At 40.6% G+C, this 21,432-nt stretch overlaps 1 protein-coding gene across 4 annotated transcripts in view; it reads left to right on the top strand.

Annotated features, from left to right (window-relative positions):
* The window catches only part of clstn1 (calsyntenin 1), a 37,709-nt gene that overhangs the window by 11,443 nt on the left and 4,834 nt on the right, over window positions 1–21,432 (top strand). Inside the window, exons 2-17 of one of the 4 annotated variants that reach the window (XM_026155316.2) lie at window positions 6,339–6,461; window positions 8,817–8,846; window positions 10,434–10,629; window positions 11,455–11,663; window positions 12,360–12,509; window positions 12,760–12,945; window positions 13,033–13,281; window positions 15,536–15,657; window positions 15,802–15,964; window positions 16,269–16,319; window positions 17,268–17,425; window positions 17,729–17,877; window positions 18,849–19,093; window positions 20,316–20,486; window positions 20,628–20,773; window positions 20,883–21,018. In XM_026155316.2, the coding sequence (XP_026011101.1) occupies window positions 6,339–6,461; window positions 8,817–8,846; window positions 10,434–10,629; window positions 11,455–11,663; window positions 12,360–12,509; window positions 12,760–12,945; window positions 13,033–13,281; window positions 15,536–15,657; window positions 15,802–15,964; window positions 16,269–16,319; window positions 17,268–17,425; window positions 17,729–17,877; window positions 18,849–19,093; window positions 20,316–20,486; window positions 20,628–20,773; window positions 20,883–21,018 (2,484 nt within the window). The remainder of the gene's footprint in view (window positions 1–6,338; window positions 6,462–8,816; window positions 8,847–10,433; window positions 10,630–11,454; window positions 11,664–12,359; window positions 12,510–12,759; window positions 12,946–13,032; window positions 13,282–15,535; window positions 15,658–15,801; window positions 15,965–16,268; window positions 16,320–17,267; window positions 17,426–17,728; window positions 17,878–18,848; window positions 19,094–20,315; window positions 20,487–20,627; window positions 20,774–20,882; window positions 21,019–21,432) is intronic. The other 3 variants (XM_026155317.2, XM_026155318.2, XM_026155319.2) reach the window with 3 other exon arrangements.

Raw genomic sequence — 21,432 nt, 5'->3', positions numbered from 1 at the left:
TCAAATGTCTGTGTATTTATGGCCCAGCTCTGCATATAACATTTATACTGAGTACAAAGACTTGCTTGTGTTAAAAATAGGATTGTGAATAACTAGTCCATTTTTCTCTTAATCTTTAAATATATGCATGTGTGTGCAGTGGTTAAAAATGGCTTTCCTTTTCTGTTCACCTTTTACCTGATAAGTCTGCACCACAGAATTTAAATGACACATTAAATGTGGTTAATGATGCACCATCCCTACTGTTTATTTCTCTAGGCATCTTAAAAATGAGCGTGTTTCTTTTCAGTCTGTCGCAGTGATAATGGGGCCAGATACTTTAAAAAAAAAAAAAAAAAAAAGAGCTTTATTTTGCATCCCGTTAAAAATGGATTTAACGTGAAACTACTTTGTTCCTTGTTGCTGTGACCTCTTTTGAGCCTTTTAACTCAGAGAGCATCTTGGCAGCTCCTGCGGGCAGTTATTTTATGACCAGGACTTAAAAACTTCATGTATAGAATCACCAGCCAGTAAATGCTTGAAGTTTGTTGACTTTGCTTAAAATTATGGGGAGGTTTTTGGGTTTTTTTTCAGTTTGATAGTTTGACATTACAGGTTTATGTACGGCTAAAATCAGAGTGGCGGCACAATCGAGATTTCTGGTGTGTTCCACTGGAGCACTTCAAGAAAAATCACATCATAATTCACGTATACTTGGTTACATTTATATGACAGTATTGAGTAGATGTATCACTACACAGTTAGAACTGTGGTGGACCTCCTCTTTGCACTTGCGGCAGTGCAGCAAAACAATTGTAAATGTAATATAAAATTACTGAGGGGCTCTTTGGGAGAGAGGTGCAGCATATCCACTACTTTTGGTATCATAGAATATATTTATGATTACGGTTCTTTAAGTGCTTTTTCTTTCTCTGTCTCCAATTTCGGCCTCCAGTTTTCTTTTCTGCTCTTTCACATGTGAAAAACTATTCTGATTAATTTTCAGTGATTTTGATGATCAAATAAAAATTCAGTTTAACAAATTTTAGGATTAGCTGCTTATCATTTTTAACATGGTCATTTTTGGCATTAAAAAATACAATTAAGATTAGTTGGTGGTTAATATAACTAGTGTAAATCTGATTTATTTTATTTGTTTTTTGCTAACACAAGACACAGTAAGGCCAGTTTCAGTTTAATGTTAATCACTCAGCTTTCCACTGAATTATATGCTTTGATTTGTATGAAGACTTGAGTCTGCAGGTTATAATTGTGCTGGTTGGGCCTATGCACTGCATTAGATGGATTCATTTCCTGATTAAGTTAAATTAAAGAAATGGCACTCGTCCAGGTTGAAAATCCTCAGTGCTGCAGCAGCAGGCCTTTAACAGGCTGCCTTGTTTCAAAGGCCTTACTTCTAATCTCATCCCAAAGTCTCCCCCTTTTTTTTTATTTTTTTTTTTATTAAAAGCAGCCAGTCCATCCCTTAAAACACATCTTCTCCCCTTATAATCAGCTTATTATTATTATTATTATTATTATTATTATTATTATTATTCAGTAAGTAAATAATTCAGATTTGCTCATGTTCCTCTGTGTCAAATGTTGTCAAAGCACAACAAATGTTCTCACTACTCACTGCAGGCTTGATGAAGCGATCTTGTCAAAAAGGCTTTGTTGGCAATTTCATGCAATCCATGTGAGATTTCCCACTTTAAATAAAATAATGTTTTAGATTTGATTTCCTGGGAAGTGTCTGTTTGATTTGGGCTGTGTTTTTTGACAGCAGTACGGTAGCGGTAATCTGTCAAAGGTGTGCCATCTGTTTTCTCAGACATGTTAACATTTTTTCGCAGGCGTATACATCACTATTAATTATTTTTCATTAGTTTTGTGTTATACAAAAAGCATGCTTCAAACTAAAACTTATAGCACAATAGGTTTGCACAATTAGACAAACACATTTATAAGCTACAATATCTGTGAGTAACTCCAGCCAGTTAGAGTATTCACACAGGACGTCTCGAGGTGTCCTGTGGTGTCTGGCACCCTAGATTGTTGGCAGCAAAACCTTTTTGATTAGGGCAGGCGAAACGGATCAACGTAACATCTTTAGGAATCTCAGGACTCAAGGTTGCCCAAAAGAAGTAGCGTTGTCACATGGCAAGATGTTCCGTGCTATACACCTGTCTGTCTGAGAGTATTTTCTTCATCTAGCTATTTTTCTTTTCTTTTCTTTTTCTTGAGGGGAATGGAGGCATTCCACTTGGCATTTTTGCTGTCTCAGTGGGTTGTCTCCTTGAGAATAAAAGCCTGTACAGCTATACATAATTTAAATGGCTCATTGAAGCTATCATTTGGGGTTGAGCTCCATTCTGCACATCCTTTTTTCACTGATTTCCTTCTTTTACAGAGCAAAGACGGCATTCGGGGACGTCCTCTGTATCCTCAGTGTTGAATTTTAAAACCTCATTATATATCAGTAAAGATGTGGGTTGACCACCATTAGACTAGCTACCAGGTTTTTCCAAGGTTTTCTAGTCCTAGTAAGCATTATAGGCAGAGATCACCCTCACGAACTTCTGATGCACAAAACACATACACCTCTGTGAATATATCTCCAACTGGATCAATAGTTGCCAGTAGAAAAATGGTATCTGTCACCTAGCATTGATAAGTAAATGGGCATTGTGTTTAATATATTGGGGCAAATAACTCTTAACTAGTGCAATTCATTGCTATTCTATCTGAGAGATGTCCTGTTTGGTTCATCTCATGGGCGATCGTGGCTCAAGAGTTGAGAGTTCGCCTTGTAATCGGAAGGTTGCCGGTTCGAGCCCCGGCTTGGACAGTCTCAGTCGTTGTGTCCTTGGGCAAGACACTTCACCCGTTGCCTACTGGTGGTGGTCAGAGGGCCCGGTGGCGCCAGTGTGGCCCGGTGGCGCCAGTGTCCGGCAGCCTTGCCTCTGTCAGTGCGCCCCAGGGCAACTGTGGCTACAATGTAGCTTGTCATCACCAGTGTGTGAATGGGTGGATGACTGGATATGTAAAGTGCCATACAAATACAGGCAAGATTGCAGGTTTATACAAAACATTTCAGAGTCTTGGAGGATACTGCATGACCTCTTGCCATTTAGTATTAGTCCTGAAGGCCATAAAGGACTCGTGAACAAATGTGATCATGTGACCTAGCTCACAGTAAGTGTGAGTCTGAAGAAGCTAGAGCTGATTATTGTAGTACTGGTCTGTTCTGGCAATCTGTCTGAAGATATCCACTTCACTTCAGGGTCACGAGATGCAAAGACTATTCGTTAGGCTCGATCAAATCAAAAATTACTGGCAGGCAAAGCAGCGCCTTCAATCAAGGCACTGGTGTAAAGTTGTGTCAAATAAAATGTTTTTTATATTGTTAAAGACTCAATTTGAGTTAACATAGTGACGTTTAAACTCAGTTTGTTGTCATAGCTGTGCAGTATTTTTGTCCTTGCTAAGACTAGACTTGAGGTTATTACATATTGTACGGTTCAGACACACTTTTAACGGGTTATCAACTGTTTCATAATGATTATTTAATGTCACAGCCTGTATAAAGTGTATAATTGTTGTAAGTCATGATTGAAAATCCTTGCTTGGTAGATTGTGCCAAATTCCTTCGCTGTAAGGCTATCTAACTAATTTCTGGGTAATACTGCTAATGCTTGGTGATGCGTGTGTCGTACAAATCCCGTGCAAGTAGCTTGTAATTAATTTCCATTGATTGTGCAATAACTGAGAATTACACTTAATTATGCAATGACACAAATGCAATTCATTTGCTTCACTGAAATTGGATTTGGCAGGCTGTCACCAAATGTCATCTGAAAACATTTACATTGTGCGTTTATGCTTGTGTGGGTTTTCTGTTTACATCTGTGGCTACTATTTAAAGCTCATAATGTAATTGTAGCCCAGACTCTCTTGGAGAACATCAGGCACCTTCCTATTAGTAAAGTAATTTCACTGCATGCCATATTGCAATTGCTATGTAACTGTAAAAAGTCAGGTAGGAAAAACATCTGAAAATGTGTGCGTTTTGTGTAAGTCTTAGTGGAACGACACACATTTATGAAGGTCTGGATATCCTTTGGGTCAGTTTGCTTACTAAAAGCGTTTCTGGAACAATTAGTTATCAGTTATTGAGTGTAAAAGTTTAACAATACACACATTCATGTGTACATTCGTGAGAATATCCGTGAACATTTTGAAGCACAGATCCGGTAATTAATCGTAAAGCTGTTTGTTGTCTTGTTAATGAATTTTGTGCATAGGATCAGCATTATCATGTGCAATTAATTGGTCGATTTTAAGATTTCTGTTCATGTAACCTTTTATCATTTTTTTTTCTTTGTTATTGATGTAAAGCAACCAGAAATGTAAAAATGCAATTTTGAGCTTTTAAACAAGGTGATTAAAGGAGAATATGGCTCATGAAATAATTATCATGCTGAGCTATAAGCGTATTTGAGTAACTGCCAGTTATGTTTAGTACTGTGCAAAGAGTGTTTGATTATAATTACAGTTTGATGTTATGCCAAAGTTTTTATATTGTGTGAAAAATGCCAAAGTGTGTGTGGACAGATACAAAGCATTGATAATGGACCCTCCCACTGTCTTTTCTTTAAATCCAGTTTGTGTCTGACACTCTCAAAATGGTCCTTTTAATAGCAAACCAGGCTTTTAGAGGCTATTATTTAAGCAGTTCAGCACTGCAATGTTTCCCTGCAGTGTTGTGATTAAAAGTGGAAAAAGCTCATGAAGCAGGTAATTGATGTTTAACTTGTTTGTGGAAAGTCTGTATCTGCCCTATTGCTTTTTGTCTCATCTTAGAAAATTGAATGTTACAGAAAAGGCTTATTTACATCCAACAGCAGCCTGAGGTCACTTCACGTGTGCTTTAACAGCTGTAGCATTCTTATCAATAAACCCCCCAAAAGTGCCTGTATTAACACTGGGAGTTTTTCTCATCTTATTGATTATTAAAAGAGATCACTCTCAGTCCTACCTGTTATATAACTGGAAATGTTTCCTATTTGTGAGCCTCCTAATTATGCTGTGATCAATGATTTCCTGCCATTGATTGTTTAGGCTATTGCAGCACTTCATTGTTAGCAGGGATTAGATTGTTTCTATTCAAATTTACCATCTGAATAAGAACTGCGATTGGTCGGGGTAGAGGCAGCGTGTCTGAACGGATTTCGGCAAGCTCTGTTTGTTTGTGTCATCACAGTATAAAAAGTAGAGCTGTTATATAATATTTTCTTAATGTGATATTATGCCTGAACTAAAGCTACAATTCCAAAATGCAGTGAATCAGCGTCAGAGCGATTTGGACGTATTTATGTGTTGTTGTCCCTCGTCTGGTTACCTTTTCGACCGTATCTGTCCCCCACGGCGTGCTGTCAGCCAGCGTCAGCGTCACCTTTGCAGATCAGTAGCACAGGAATACCGCCCTCCCTCGCATTCTGAAGTGCTCGCATATTGGCTGTAAGAGAGCTGTATCTCCCCGCATCAGCGCCATGTTCTGCACCATCCCAAATATGTCACTCACTGCAGCTTTTTACTGCAGCCGGCAGCTACAGCCGAGTCCCGTCTGCAGCTGGGCTTCGTCTCAGGCCGATGAGCACGCAGTGATGTAAACGGCTCGACTGCCGCTCCAAAAACTGGCCTGAAAGTCTTTATCACCCCTGAATCTACTGTCAGGACAAATTAACTCATGCAAACTGTGGATCATGCTTTGTAACTTGTACATCTTAAAACTGAAGCTATAGAAGGATGTTCAATACAGGGTTTTTATTAGTGATGAATATTGATATTATTGATATTCCTATGCATTTGTCATCAGTTTTAACCCTTTAAATCCTGAACCAAAAATTCTTTTATTTTTAATTGAAGCTTGTGAGATTAATTTTTCCTCGCTGATGCTGTCTGAAAAATGTGCCAGTATTGATACACATGCTTGGCGGCACATCAGTGTTGGACCTGCTCCTTCCTTCTGTAAACAATGCATGTTCTCATTCCTTCAGGGCTCATGGTTGCCAGTTGCTGTTGTATGTGATCTTTTCTTGTTTTGTGTTGCTTCTAATGTAGTTTCTAAAAATACCATTAAAAGCATCCAAAACCTCATTAAAAATGTATTTAAGCTTCACTGGTGAGGGGAAAGAAAAGTCAGGCCAGCAATGAGATCACACACACACAGTGTCAGTTTGTTATTCAGCATTGGTGAGAGGAAAAACAAGTTGCCAGCTCGATTGTGGACAGATATTTAGTGTTTTTACTTTTTACATACTCTTACATTTTCTGTCTCGCTCTCCCTCTGACAGTTAATAAGCACAAACCATGGATTGAGACAACGTACCATGGGATCGTAACAGAAAATGACGACAAAGTTCTTCTGGACCCTCCTCTGATTGCACTGGACAAAGATGCTCCTCTACGCTACGCAGGTGAGAGAGAGCGTTTAATGCTGCTGCATCTGTTCCTTAACAAGAATTCTTCTTTTCGCACCAAATTACAGAAAACATCCACTAATTAGTTTGTACCTTTTGAGCTTTGTGACATTATCAAGTATTATGGATGCAGGAAAAACTGCAGGAATAGTTTATAGACTTGAAGAAGAAAAAGAGTCCATCCACTTGCTAAAATCTTATTCTTCTTGATAAATGAAATAGAATAAAGCTTGTTTAACACTTGATTCTTTAAAAAATTACATCTATGTCATGGTTAATGTGTGGAGGTCTCTTTCCCTGCAGGGTGTCTCATTATACATTGCTCATAATTCTTTCTGTGATACAGGTTGTAATCTTAGATTAGCTATGCACACGGATACAAATCAAAGCAGTGAGTCTGCAGTGAAGAAAGAAGACAGTAACTGTCAGGTCTTAATTGTCAGCTCACTCTTGAATAAGTTCTGCTAACACATTTCTGCACATTAGTTTTTTATGACTTGCCTGCCATACTGATGTACAGTTTCTTACCATATCCTCCAGGCTGAACCTTTTGATATTCAGATCAAAAACTTTTTTCAAGTTTTTTTCCCCCCCTCCCTCTCTCCCACTGTAGAGGCACAATTAGTGTGCTTTATGTACCAAGGCAGCATTAGCTCTGGGGTTTTTAATCACATCAGGCTTGACTTTGGCCATGATTCAAAGCACCACAGCACTGGAAATGGTTTCCCACCATCTCACATCACATGAGTTGTGTGATCTCTTGTCTGCGGCTCTCTTCACACTCGGTGCTCTCACCAGGCTTTATATGACTGTTTTAATCACAGATTACTCCCCCTGATTTAGAATGTGAGGCTTTAGCATCCACGTGCACGCCACAGGACATGCCAAATGTAATCTTCTTGACAAAGTTATGTGAAATTTCTCCTGAGCTGATTGGCTTGGCAGCTTTTTAAGGTGGACAACTGCACCAAGAGAGCCATGATTAGAGTAATATGCCCAACTCTCTGCATGATGTTTGTCTCCCTTCACATAAAAATTGTTTTGAATGCAGAGCTTTGGGGAGGGGAGTCCTGTTTGTTTCAGCTCTTTTGATGAGCAGGCCTTTTGCGATTGGACTGTGTGTCCTTGTGAACTTGCTCTTTTGAGACAGAGCAAGCAGTCCGGCTTCACGTGGCAGCAGGGGTGACCTACTCTGTCATGCAGCCTCCTTTTTAGTCGGTTCTTCTGTGCCAGCAAGCAGGGTTCACTTTAAGCCAGCCTGCAGATCATTCAGAAGCCCAATCCCAGGTTCTTAAGTCAGTCTGAGGAACAGAAGCTTCACCACGAACGAGGAGTTGCTATATAAGTTGTCTGTAAGGCTGATTCGCTGTGGGACGGGCAGGGTAATTGGAACTGAAATGGCTGAGACTAAAGCCTTTGAACACAAGCTCAGTGCTCATGGATGACTGTGCTGTAACACAAGTGTGAAACACAAAGCAAGAATGGCCCACCCACCAGATCTGGTTATTTCATTCCCTGAGAAGTAATAGACAAGGCGAAAGGAGGAAGAATCTTGTTTCTGCCACACAGCTCCTGGAAAATGGGTTAAGATATTAACCTTTTGTGAGTGTGTGAATGTATTGAGAACATTACTCACTGTATTTAATTAGTACTAGGCAGGCTGAGGATAAATGTTTAACTATCCTTGTGATTGCTGACCTGATCCGAACTGAGAGGCCTGTGAGATAAATGAAAAGCTAAGGAAATCCTAAACTCCTGATGTGAGCTGGTCGTTAGAAGCGTGTTAAACTCAGCAGCCACAGTGCCGACTGCATGTCAGACTTTAGCAGCACCTCCATCCATCCACTATACCAGCTTGCACTGGCTAATGTGAAATCCATTTCTAATTGTTCAGTAGGTACAAACAAAGGCCCAGCTCACCTGTTAAAGAGATTGAAAACGTCAGCTAAGCAACAAAAGAAGTTGTCGTTTTGTTTTTCCTAAGCTACTTTATCTTCATGTCTTAAAGTTTAATATATAAAATATATTAAAAAATGAATGAAAATGGTAAATGTGACGCTTTGAGAAATATGATTTCAATGTGACGGGACTGACTTTCCACACTTGTCTAAAACGGACTGTCTAAACTATCCTCTAATTATATATTCTTTTTCTTTTTTAACTTGTTTAGTACTTGTTTACTCTGGTGTAGCCCTTATTCCCCACTCGCAGTATGTTTTTTGTTTCTCTGAGGGAGGTATTGTAAGCCTTTAGCTAGCGTGTATTATCTTCCTGTCCTCTGTGTGTGTTATCTCTCAGCTTCTAACTCTTCTCTGAACTGATCTGGGTTTATCTTGTCTCCCTTCCTTGTAGAGAGTTTTGAGGTGACCCTCACTGAAGAAGGTGATCTTGGGCTCTTTCTTCTGCCTTGTGCTTACTTGTTACTATTAACCCACTAACGCTAAAACCAGCATCCACACTTTTACACAGAAACTCCTCGTGCTCATGCTCTGTAAACTCCCCATTTGGTTTTCTTGACCTTGCGTTTTATTTTCTCACCCTGAAGTTTTTGCCGTTCCAACAGCTGGATGAAAAGTGTGATGTGGGGGCTGACTGTTCTTAGAAATATCTGTGCATGAGACATCCATTGCAGTTTGCAGACCCTAACAGTTTTTCAGCTGTCAGCAGGAAACAGAAGCCGCTTTAAAATAACACAACAACAAAAAACAGGAGTTCTGAGTCTCTTTGCCGTTTTGTCCAATTCGGTCCTTTTAATTCCCCGAAAAAAAAAAAGAAAAGGGGGGGGGAGCAGAAGGCTAAAGCAATTTTCTACACAACTCCAATTTAAAAGTCTGTGTAGGATTATTTTATAACCTCTTTAACATGCGGCAATTGGAGCAGAAATTGAAACTCTAATTGGTATTTTAAGAAGCTGAACCTTAAAGTGTAACCATCTTAAAGGCACCGAGCATGCTCGGTTGTGGCCGTTAATGACCTCGTGATAGCTGCACAATTCCAGTGACTCCTGTGAACCTTTCTGACATTTTAAGTCTTCACGTGAGATTGCTGAGATTGTTAACTAATGCAAACTCTCTCTGCTGCAAAGTTTCTGTTATCGCATCTTTGCCTCAGTGGATCTCTTGATTTCTAATTCTCCACCACTAACCTCTACCATTAGCATGGCTGCAGTTGTCATTTGATGTGGATGTCAAGCAAGTTGATATTTCTAACCCCAGTTCTCATCCAGTACTTTTGTTTTTGTTTGAAAACTGTTTTTGTACTGGTTTAGTTCTCTATGATTTCATGGTTTTCTTTTCAGTTCATTTTGCAGTAGTTTTGGGTCAGAGGCAAAATTACACAGGAAGACTTTTCTCAAATTGTGCCAAAATATTAAGCGTTGTCTGGGCTTTTTTTCCCCCTTTTCTTTTCTTTTGCAGACATTTAAGCCAGGATGGCTGAATCTCAATGGTCTCTATTGTTAAGGATTTCAATTTTTGTTCCTATAATTTGTGTTATATATTGTTTGTCTCATGAGATAGGATGTAACGTTTTTGTTTTTTTTATTCTCAACAAATATACTGTGCTCTATATGCTTACTTTTAAACTTTGTTTCATGACTTACTTTTTTAATATCTTAAGTACTCCTGTGAAATGCCTGTCCACATTTTTTCAGTTTCTGCCTGCATGACTGGATGCAATGTTTTCAAGTGGCTTGGAAAATACACTCTCTGTACTGATACGTAATGTCACCCACCCCCAAACTACTCACCCACACGGGCTTCCTCCACAGACCCCACGCACCTCAATCTACAAGTCCCTGGCTCCCAAAACCTGTGGCTGACTTTGATTTGATTTTGTTTATTTTTGAGGCGTTTAATTAATTTGTTTTGTGGTTAATATAATTGCTTAATCGCTTCATTAGACGTTTAAATTTCACAGCGGTCACCAGTTATTCTGAGCAAGCTCTGTTTTGGCTCTTAACATGTTCAGGTGAGATTTGCGGCTTCAGGATCCACGGGCAGAATGTCCCTTTTGAGGCAGTGGTCCTGGACAAGTCCACTGGAGAGGGGGTTATCAGGGCAAAGGACAAGCTGGACTGTGAGCTGCAGAAGGAGCACACCTTCACCATCCAAGCCTACGACTGTGGAGAGGGTCCTGATGGTGCCAACATGAAGAAGTCTCATAAGTGAGTTAACCCCTGCACTAAAAGTGTTGCACAATTATCTTTGAGCACATTTTCTTTGAGATAAAATGTTTTTAACTATCTAAAAAAAATATGACAGAGCAGTGGGAAGCCTCAGATTTTGGCTCACAGTGATCACTTGTTCATACGCTACTATAAAGGAATACAAAAAGAAAAATCATTTTAGGTCTCCTAAGTAAAAAAATCCTGATTGTGGTTCAAATGCATCATCAAATCTGATGCATTTGCCCTGACGAATGGGTTATGAAAGCAAAGCAGAGCAAGCACACAAGTGTGCAAATATAAATATGTGGTTTTGGCGTAAAATCAAAAGCTGCGTTTTGTTAAGTCTTTATGCTGATTGTGGGAACTGTCAAGGGAATCCTTTCCCGAATGAGCCGTGTAATTATCCATGAACATTTGGTGACATGAATGCACATCTGGATTGTGAGGATTTCCAATCTTGAATGAATGGAATAAGGGTCATGATTAGATGGTTATTTGATTTGTCTGTCAACAGAAAATTAAGCTGCACCTTTTCAAAAAAACAAAAAAGATCAGTAGTGATGAAGTAATGATTACAAATAGAGTCGACTCAACACAAGAAGATTATTCTTTCCATCTGCAGTAATCAAGCAAAAGCCAGGCCAGGGCTTAAAGTCAAGAATTTATTTTATTTTAACCACTCCAGGATTTGAGATCAGTCTTAGTTATCCATGAATGAGGATGATCATGTAAGGTCTCATTTTCATAATAAAATAACATAAATAAATAAACCATCGACTATCCAACTGATAAAGTGTCCTAACTTGAATATCTCTCTATCAGGGCCACTGTCCACATCCAGGTGAACGACATCAACGAGTATTCACCAGTGTTCAAGGAGAAGTCCTACAAAGCCACCGTCATCGAGGGAAAGAAGTACGACAGCATCCTGAAGGTGGAGGCGGTGGATGCCGACTGCTCGTTCCAGTTTAGCCAAATCTGCAACTACGAGATTGTGACCCCTGATGTGCCCTTCACCATCGACAAGGATGGTACGGATGTTCACATAGCGCCTTTGTCTTTGTGCCCACTGGAAAAAAGCCGCAGCCCACGCCCAAGACTCATGAGTGACAATGACACGCTTCACAGTGCCTGTTGATTAGTTTAAATGATGATGCTGCAGGGCCGTCATTCAAAATTCAGCACAAACTTGTCGGTTTGCAAGACAATGACGGCGTTCTTTGAACGTCACCGAGCTGGTCAGTGATTAGTGCCGGATTTTAAGAGGATTTCTTTTTATCTTTAACAAAAAATAAATAGAAAAAGTCAAGACCCAGTTTTCAAACTCTGACGATTATAATGCCTAACTAAAAAAATAAATAAGGATGGGTGATAATATGAGGAGATCAGTGAGAACCGGTCATGTGACACTTTAATTTCACTTTAATTGTGAGACTCTGCATACACAAAAGCTTTGAAAATAACTCTCAGTACAGCGTCTCAATTCAAAATGTTATGAATCCTAAGAGTGGTCCATCAGTTTGTTTGGCTTGTCGATAAATCCCTTTTGTTTTGTTTTTTAAATAGTCTTTACTCTATAATTCTGTTTGAAACGCTTAATGTTTTAGTGCTTTGAGGATTTCTACACCTACCGATACCTCTGCCAATTTTAGCACAGCCACAGCTTTGAAGTTAAAGAATGGTCCTTCTATTAAAATTACATTTTCCCCCCCACCTGCTCTGTTCAGGCTTTATCAAGAACACAGAAAAACTGAGCTATGGCAAAGAGCGCATGTATAAACTGACCGTGACCGCCTACGACTGCGGAAAGAACCGAGCCTCTGAGGACGTGCTGGTGAAGATCAGCGTCAAGCCCACCTGCAAGCCCAGCTGGCAAGGTATGAAAGCTCTCCTCCTTTGTTGTAGCTCGCCAGCCATCACTGTTAAGTTGTGTCTTTTGTGTTGAATGTAAATGATCACTGACGCAGTCCAAACAGGCTGAGAAGGATAATTGAACTCCTTTAAACTATAAGGCCTCATTCAAGCTCAAAAGAAGAGGAATACTTCTTAATGAGTGATTAGTATTAAAAAGGCTTTTAATTAAATAACATCTTTTAATGCTTTTTACTCTCTCTGCTTCTTTTTCAGGCTTCAATAAGAGGATTGAATACGAGCCTGGCACTGGTAGTTTGGCCCTCTTCCCCAGCATGCACTTGGAGACCTGTGATGAGCCAATCACGTCCATCCGGGCCAGTATTGAACTGGAAACCAACCATATTGGAAAGGGCTGTGATCGTGACACCTACTCTGAGAAGTCTCTGCATAAGTTGTGTGGTAAGGAACTGGAAATGGTCCTTGTCAGTAGTTGTTTTATAACTCTGTGAGCCACATACAAGTAAGTATACCATCTTTCTTTATTAGGAGCCAGCTCCGGCACTGTGGAGCTCCTTCCTGCTCCCAGCAGCTCTGCTAACTGGACCGTAGGGCTGCCAACCGATAACGGCCACGACAGCGATCAGGTGTTTGAATTTAATGGCACCCAGGCCATCAAGGTTCCTAATGGTATGGTGAGCACCAGCCTGAAGGACCCCTTCACCATTTCTGTGTGGATGAGACACGGCCCTGGGGCCCACGAGAAGGAGACAATCCTCTGCAACTCTGACAAAACGGGTAGGAGTCACAGCTTATTGTGAATAAAATAAACATGCGTATTTAAAGGCTCCAACTATTATTCAACTGTTAAAAAGGGGGGAAAAAGATAACTGACTCACTGTATAGATTAAATCTTCCTGTCAGTCCACTTTAATTGAAGATTTAGCTTTATAATAAGATACACCCTGGAAAGGTTGCCAGTCTGTCCAGGATGTACTCTGGACACATAGAGACACTCAATCATTCTCATTCACATTCACACCTATGGGCAATTTAGATTCAACAATTAACCTAACCCCGCTAACTGCATGACTGTGGGAGAAAGCCAGTGTACCCGGAGAAAACCCATGCAAACTCCACACAGTGGAATTGAGCCTTCTTGCTGTAAGGCTACAGTGCCACCTTGATGTCCCTATTGCTGTAATTCCAGTAAAATCATGCTAATAGCCACAAAAGTTTAATTATATATGCTAGACCATTATATATAAACCACCTATCAAAAGGCAAAAATGCCTTGTTTTTAGCATATAAATGACATGCACTACCCAATTTTCACCTTTCCTAATGTAATAAAGTGCATCCATTCGCCAGTGGCATGATAAGATTAAATAATACTGTAATGCTGGCATGAAATATTAATAAAAATCTTGGAACAGAAGGTTTGAAGAGTTCTGTAGGACAGAGCGTCTTGTTTCATACATATAATAAGCATGGCACATGGACTCATTAATCTCAAAACTGTACTGTTAAAATATCTGGCGGATACTGATTATTGGTGCACATATGGTGTCTGAAGAGATCCTCTGATTAAAAAAAAAAACACAACAACAAAAAAACCCTACCATTGAAACTTCAGGCTATAATCAGTGTTTGTGCTCAGCTGGTGGTCTAACACATGGAAACGTGATTCCTTTTTAATTTCTTTCTCACATCCCGCTGAGCGCTTGCTGACCTTTCCATTTTGACAGTAGTTGTAAATTTTCTCCATGGTCACAAGCTCCTTGATCTTACGGACTGTAAAGTCTCTGCCGTGGCCAGTGACGGGGAGCCAGTTCATCAGCTTCGGCCCAGCTGCTTATATAAGGAGGATTACATCAGGGCTGTGGCCTGGACAGGAAGCTCCCATACCCATGAGATCATGGGTCATTTGTGACCTTTGTTCAGCAGAGTCTGGAACAGAAAGACGAATCTCATTTTGCTTTAGCTTTACAGAACCACGTAAAACTGAAATGTATTTTCATCATTTAAACCATATTTTAAAATTTTTATTTGCTTCATGTTAATGATAAATTGACTGTTTCTTATATGGTGTTTTTCTACTCTGCATGGGCACTTTTTCTAACGTAGACCATTCACAACTGCATTCATGCAAGCACTTGCATCTAACGCGCACACTACAATCAATATATTAGGAACAACCTACGGTTCAGTATCTTGCCCAAGGATACTTTGGCATGCAGAGCAGTGAGGGACTGAACCACCTAACTTCTGATTAGTAGATGACCTGGTCTGCCTCCTTAGCTACAACCACCTTTGTGTCAGTTTGATGGTGTATTAATAAGTGTTAATTGGTTACCAAAAACAACAACCTTCCCATAAAGGTTAAATCTTTCAGAATCAGATACAAGGAGAGGATGCCCACTCTGTGAGAGACTATGTGGGCAAATAGTTCAGCGTTTTAAGAGTGATTGTGAAGACGCAAAAAAAAAAAGCATAATCTATGTATCCATGAATCAGGGTATTTAAGGACCATCCATTTCTATCAGCACACTCATTGTACTTATGTTTTAGATGTATGGCTACATACATACATATGAGGGCACCATTAATGCTAAATGTTCACAGGTATTGCGTCAGTCTGTAAAATCCCATCCAGGCATTGTTTTCTGTTTTCTCCTGAGGTTTTGCTAATTCCAGTAAGGCGTTGCTAAACCACACTGTGCATATTACAGCCACATAGCGATTTTTTTTAATAGAGAGAGGCTGCTAAAAGGGCCTGTATTCAGTCCACACCTTCTCAACACTTAGTGTTCTGACAGATTACAGATTTCGACACTGAGCTGGAGCACAAGAGTTCAGTTTTACCTGGAGAATCATCACGAAAACACATTTGTTATGGTTTCTTAAGAAGATTGTGATATTTTCCACAAATACATTGCTACACATTTCCATGGATAGTCAGATATTTAATTTATCCCACAAGGGAAATTGTTGAATATTTTAGAGTTACAGTTTCTCATCCTGATCTCTTCTGTCGTTTTCTTCTCTGCAGAGATGAACAGACACCATTACTCGCTCTACGTCCACAACTGCAGGCTGATCTTTCTCCTACGCCAGGAGCCATCTGAGGCAGAGAACTATAAACCCGCAGAGTTTCACTGGAAGCTCGACCAGGTCTGCTGCTTCCAAAACTCAACTTTGTGCCAGTGCACAGCATGAGGCGGCACATAAAGTTAAAAATAATAATAAAAACCAGGTTTCAGTGTACTGCAGAGTCTAGATTTCAGGTTTTCACTCGTCCTGCTGTCATCTTTCCAGGTGTGTGACAAAGAGTGGCATCACTATGTGCTTAATGTGGAGTTCCCCACTGTTTCTGTATTTGTGGATGGGACTACCTTTGAGCCCTTCCTGGTTACAGAGGACTACCCACTGCACGCCTCCAAGATAGAAACTCAGCTCACGATTGGTGCCTGCTGGCAAGGTAAACAGTGTAACTGATTTTTGGAGAGCTCTCTTTTTTGACATTTATATCATTTATATGCATTGTATTGAAACACAAGTTCTTCTTTTGTGTGTTTGATACTCTATTAGAAAGAGTTAAAACTGTGTTCATGCTAGATGACATAAACTACCTTGTATAAACTGTTACTTTATATTCAGCCAATGGCGTATTAACTCTTTGTAATATTAATGACGTGACCTCGTATGTAGCATCTGAATCTCTCCTCCAGATCCTCAACCTTCCTCCCTGTCTCTTCCTGCTCTCTTGTTTCTGTCCTTTACAGAAAACTCAGGACATGACAATGACACTGAGACAGTCTCTGAGCCCAGTTCAGGTTGCTCACGTCTTTCCCTTACTACTCAGATATGTCCATGTGTCCACAATGTCCCACCATGCTAATTGCATCCTCATTCCATTAAGACTAGAATGATTCCTACCCATTCTAGATGCAAAAATAATTTGTTTTGTTGCAGTATTGATGTTCAGTGGCGCCTGACTCCCATGTATTTTATTTTCTCTTCTAACTGCAAAAGCTATGCAGTTGGGTTTTTTCCTCATTTTCCCCTTATTTGTTTATTTTTTCCCCCAGCATTTGATACACCAGCAGATCGCAAATAAATCTATAACGAGTCAAGAGTCCGATCCAGCTGCAGCCTTTTAGCCATGCTGGCTTTTCTTTCAGAGCTTGACCTTGAGGCTGGAAGCAGTAACTCCTCTGTATCACATAACAAACCTGCAGCAGAAGCGCGCGCACACACATCAGTGGATGAATACGCGACCTTGAGATGTAGTTTGTCGCTGACTCCGCAGTGGTGCAGACTAATGCTCATTATGATGTAGCTGGAAGACAGGAGTGGCGTACCTCTCTCGAAATGTCAACTCCAAATTTCAGATCATGAGCATTTTGCGGCCCTCAAGATGGCTCTGTTATTTTGTGAAAATGAGGTGACTAAAGAGGATTAATTCATCATTATCTTACGCAATCCCTTTGAGTTTCTTTTTTTTTTCCCTGTTGGTGTCATTTCTTTTCCCACAGTAAGCCGTTCACCCTTTTAATGCAAGCGTTGCATGCTGCCGCTGGCGTGCATAAGGTCATCAATCATTTGCCTGTCTTGCTCTTTGGGCTTCGGGCCTTTTGAAGGGCACACATACTAACTTGCATGAACTCCATTCACGCCAGCTTTGTACAGTGCGACAGCATGCTTGAAGCTCCAGCTCAGAAAAGGTGAAGCCTGTGAAATCTACCCCCTAAATAACTTCTATGTGTTGTCTTGGAAACCAGGTGGAAATGCTCGAATGGCGCAGTTTTTCCGCGGTAACCTAGCGGGGCTGATTATCCGCACCGGCAAGCTGGAGAACAAGAAGGTGATCGACTGTTTGTACACGTGCAAAGAAGGACTGGACGTGCAGCTGCCTGAGGAGGTAGCTTCAGCTATCAAGGTGAGGAGGCAAAGAAAGCTTTGAGTTTGTGAAGTGAATCTTTTTTATATCATTTGACAGCTCGCTCAAGTAATGAACTGTGGTTCGTAACATCCAACCAAATAAAAAAAAAACAAACAATTTTTAATTTTAAACCTGCAACTTTTGGAGAATATTTACCTCAAAAGTTGCATTTTTGCTGAATGAATTACTTTAAGTGGTTCTCCAGGACTGATGCTGGAAAGGATTGTTTATGTTTGTTAGCTCAGCATCAGTCACAGGTCATGTTATTCACAAATCCCTCACCTTGTTTTCTTCTCTCAGGTGGAATTCAACCCCAACCAGTCCTCTCTGACTGTGGAAGGTGACGACATCGATGCCTTTGACAAGGTCATGCAGCACATCTCCTACTTAAACTCCCGCCAGTTCCCAACCCCTGGAATCAGGCACCTGCGTATCTCAACCACAGTAAAGTAAGTAGAAGAAGAAGAAGAAGCCAGAAGCACTTATTGTTTTCGCAGCCTGGCCTGTGTCTTGTCACTTCATCTGTTGGCCGGCAGCAGCAGCCCTGTGTTGTTTATAAAGCAGGTCCTTTCTGCCTCATAGACATTCAGAAAGCTTCTCTGCTGCTGCTTAAAATGTGAGGATGGTTTATTGAGGTAAAATGGAGGTCAAGAGTTTTACCTGATGCCCATAACAAAGAGAATAAACACAATGTGTTTTGCTGCTTGAGAATGACAGACTGAAGAGCAGTATCCATTTTTTCCCTCTCCTTTCTTTTCTATTCTCTTTGATGTCTGCAGCACTGGAAAGTCAGTAAGAACAGCAGTAGTTTTACTGATTTATACACGAGTATGAAATGAATATATCAAAGCTCTCGTGGTTGTTCTGAGCCTAGTGTGAGATTTGTTCCAGTTGGTGAAGTCGTTTAGTATTTGTTCTTATTTGCACATGCACAAATGTGCATCAGCTCCCAGCTTTATGATGTGGACTGAGTAATCAGACTAAATTGTTTTTATTTTTTCTTGTGATGGCAGTTAAATTTTTATAATTGATGAGGAACATTTGAAATTAGCTTTTTATATGTTGTTGCAGTCAAAGTGACATTTAATGTCAGTGAAAAGAAAGAATGTGTTCTTTATTTGTTACACATCAAACAGCTTGATGCATAAAAATACACAAATACCCACAAGAACTGATGAAACAATTTTATTTTGCCATTTGTACAGATAGGTGAGCTTTAGGCTTCTACACAAGCACAAATAAAGGCCTTTGTCTTTTATGCCGCACACTGTTGTTGGCTCAAATTTGTTCACATACCTTCCCAACTATTCAGCATGCCACTTTTCTTCTATAGGGAGAAGCAGCAACGTGATTTAAAAAAAAAAAAAAAAGACAGAAGGAAAATCACATTTCTGAGCATTTAAAATCGTCTATTTCACAGATGCTTTAACGAGGAGTCCTGCGTAACGGTGCCAGATGCTGAAGGTTACGTGATGGTGCTGCAACCAGAAGAACCCAAGATCAGCCTGAGCGGCATTGACCACTTTGCCCGCAGTGCAGCTGAATTTGAGAGCCAGGAAGGAGTGACGCTGTTCCCCGAGCTACGCATTGTGAGCACCATCACCCGTGAAGTGGAGGCCGACACGGAGTCTGAAGCTGCAGAGGGAGCTGACGATGACCCTACAGGTAAGAGATGTGCACACTGGACTCTGAAGCAACTTCCTATCATGCTAATAGGATTTAGCATATACACAGGAGCTAACCTGAACCTGTCCATTTAAACATGGCTGCATATGTAATAGTAATTATTGCCTTGATGGCATTACGGAGTGATGATGTGTTGGAGTGATTTAAGGCACATCCGGACTGGAGGAGCTGGGAATCGAACCACCAACCTTCTCATTGTACCTCCTGAGCTTTAGGTGCTTGTTAAGAAAGCAGCTGGTCTTCCGTTTGCACACATAGGCCCGTGCACATACTATGTCGTCCCCTCAACAAAAATAGAGCGCACACACTCACTGGTTTGATTTCCCTTTAAACCCTCACCTGTCTGCACCTTTGACAGTGAATGATTCTGCAGTTACAGGGTGTGTACAGTACAGACGTCTGTGCAGAACTACAGTAGCAGTCTATGTTGAGGATTACGCTTGGGGGATGAAGGGATTGGGAAAAACAGCGAGAGGGAGGGTGCCATCTGTTCAGCTTGCACATAAGTTAAGTGGAGGAGACACAATAGACAAGCTCTGAGGTTGACACAGATACCACGAGATACGACGTCCTGCGGTGAGCAGCAGGCCATAAGGGACAAAAGGGCTTACAGAGCTCTGCTGCTATCACCTGCATTACCCTGCCCCACCTTACACACCTCGCAAACAAGAGATGACACGGTAGATAATTAAGAGTCATTAAAATGGAGCTTTGAAGAGTCAAATGGTACAGGCAGTAGATGCATGAAATATTAATTTGTTTCATAAGCAAGCTGAGGATGCCGACTATTACAACATTATGATTTAAATAATAAAATCACTTTCTCTGATATACAAGTATAATAACATTGCTAAATCTGCTGTAGTTGTTTTATTGGACTAACTGTTGGAGCCAGGATTCTCTGTTTACCAGCATTTCTAAAGAGCACGTTGCATATTCTATAATGTCAGTAGTTGACTCGTTTTAGCATGTCTCATCAGTTCTGGATCTTTCTCTCTTACTCCAGTTCTTTAGATTACTTTGTTTTGTTGATTGAACAGAAATAAAATCACAAATATTTGTTCCCTTGTTCTTAATCTGTATCTATTTGTTTGGAAAGGGCAGCCGGTTCTTGAAGAAATAGAGAAGGAGTGCTGTTTCAGATTTTCAAGAGTGCTCCAAATCTTCCTCCTCAATCGTTTTTGTGCTTTTGTTCTTTCAGTCCAAGAGACGGTGGTGTCGGAGGAAATCATGCACAACCTGGACACGTGTGAAGTGACTGTGGTGGGAGACGAGCTGGACGGAGAGCACGAGAGCCTTGAAGTGGACATGTCCCAGCTGCAGCAGCGCAGCTTAGAGATGAGCTCATCCAACGTGGGGCTCGTCATCACCGGTACAGACCACCGTGCTCGGCTAGGAAGCCTTAACTAGCATATAGCCCTGGTTTCTGCAAAACCTCTAATAGTTCTGTGAGATTAAAGAAGGAAAAATGACTTAGTGTCATTAACACTTCCCCCCCCTCTCTGTGGTCCAGGTGTGAACACCATGGCCAACTACGAGCAGGTCCTGCACCTTATCCGTTACAAGAACTGGCACACCGAGGCTCTCTTTGACAGGAAATTTAAACTGGTCTGCTCTGAACTCAATGGTCGCTACATCAGCAACGACTTTAAGGTCGAGGTACGTCTGAGCGTTTGTCACGTGCACACTGAACCGTGACCAGCCTGTCCTGGTGTTATCCACATACTTGTGCGCCCTCACTTCAAGTGTGGTCTTTATTTCTCTCTAGGTTAATGTAATCCACACAGCCAGTCCCATGGAGCATGCCAACAATGCCATGGTGCAGCCCAACTTCATCAACCCTGTCCATCACGCCTCTGTGGATCTGTCTGGGCATAATTTGGTCAACGCTCATCAGGCCTCAGGTACTGAAACATGGAGAATGCTTCATCCTTTTTCAGCAGGTTGCATAGAAAATCAGTAGTCATCTGCAGCCATCGATTCACCAAAGTTTCAAAAAAAAAAAAAGAAGAAAAAATCAAACATGCATCTGTTTCAGCGACGTGGAAAAAGACACAAAATCAAAGTATAAAAATCTTTCCTGCAAAAATTAATTTAAGGATGCCTGGAAAATAAATTAAGCAGTAGTGTTTATTTTTTTCCTCAGTATTGGCTGCAATATCGTGTTTATCTGTTGAATGCAACACTAAATATCATAATCAAAGCAGTAATCAGCTTAATTGTTGCTGTAGAAAAAGATTTGTGATATGAAGCAGGAGGATTACAGCCTACTAAGCAGAAGTGGGGCATGTATGAAACACTAGTAGTGTGTCTGTTTT

This window comes from Astatotilapia calliptera, chromosome 20 (assembly GCF_964374335.1).
Source record: "Astatotilapia calliptera chromosome 20, fAstCal68.1, whole genome shotgun sequence".
Taxonomy (NCBI): domain Eukaryota; kingdom Metazoa; phylum Chordata; class Actinopteri; order Cichliformes; family Cichlidae; genus Astatotilapia; species Astatotilapia calliptera.
This window is presented reverse-complemented; position numbering and strand designations above follow the sequence as displayed.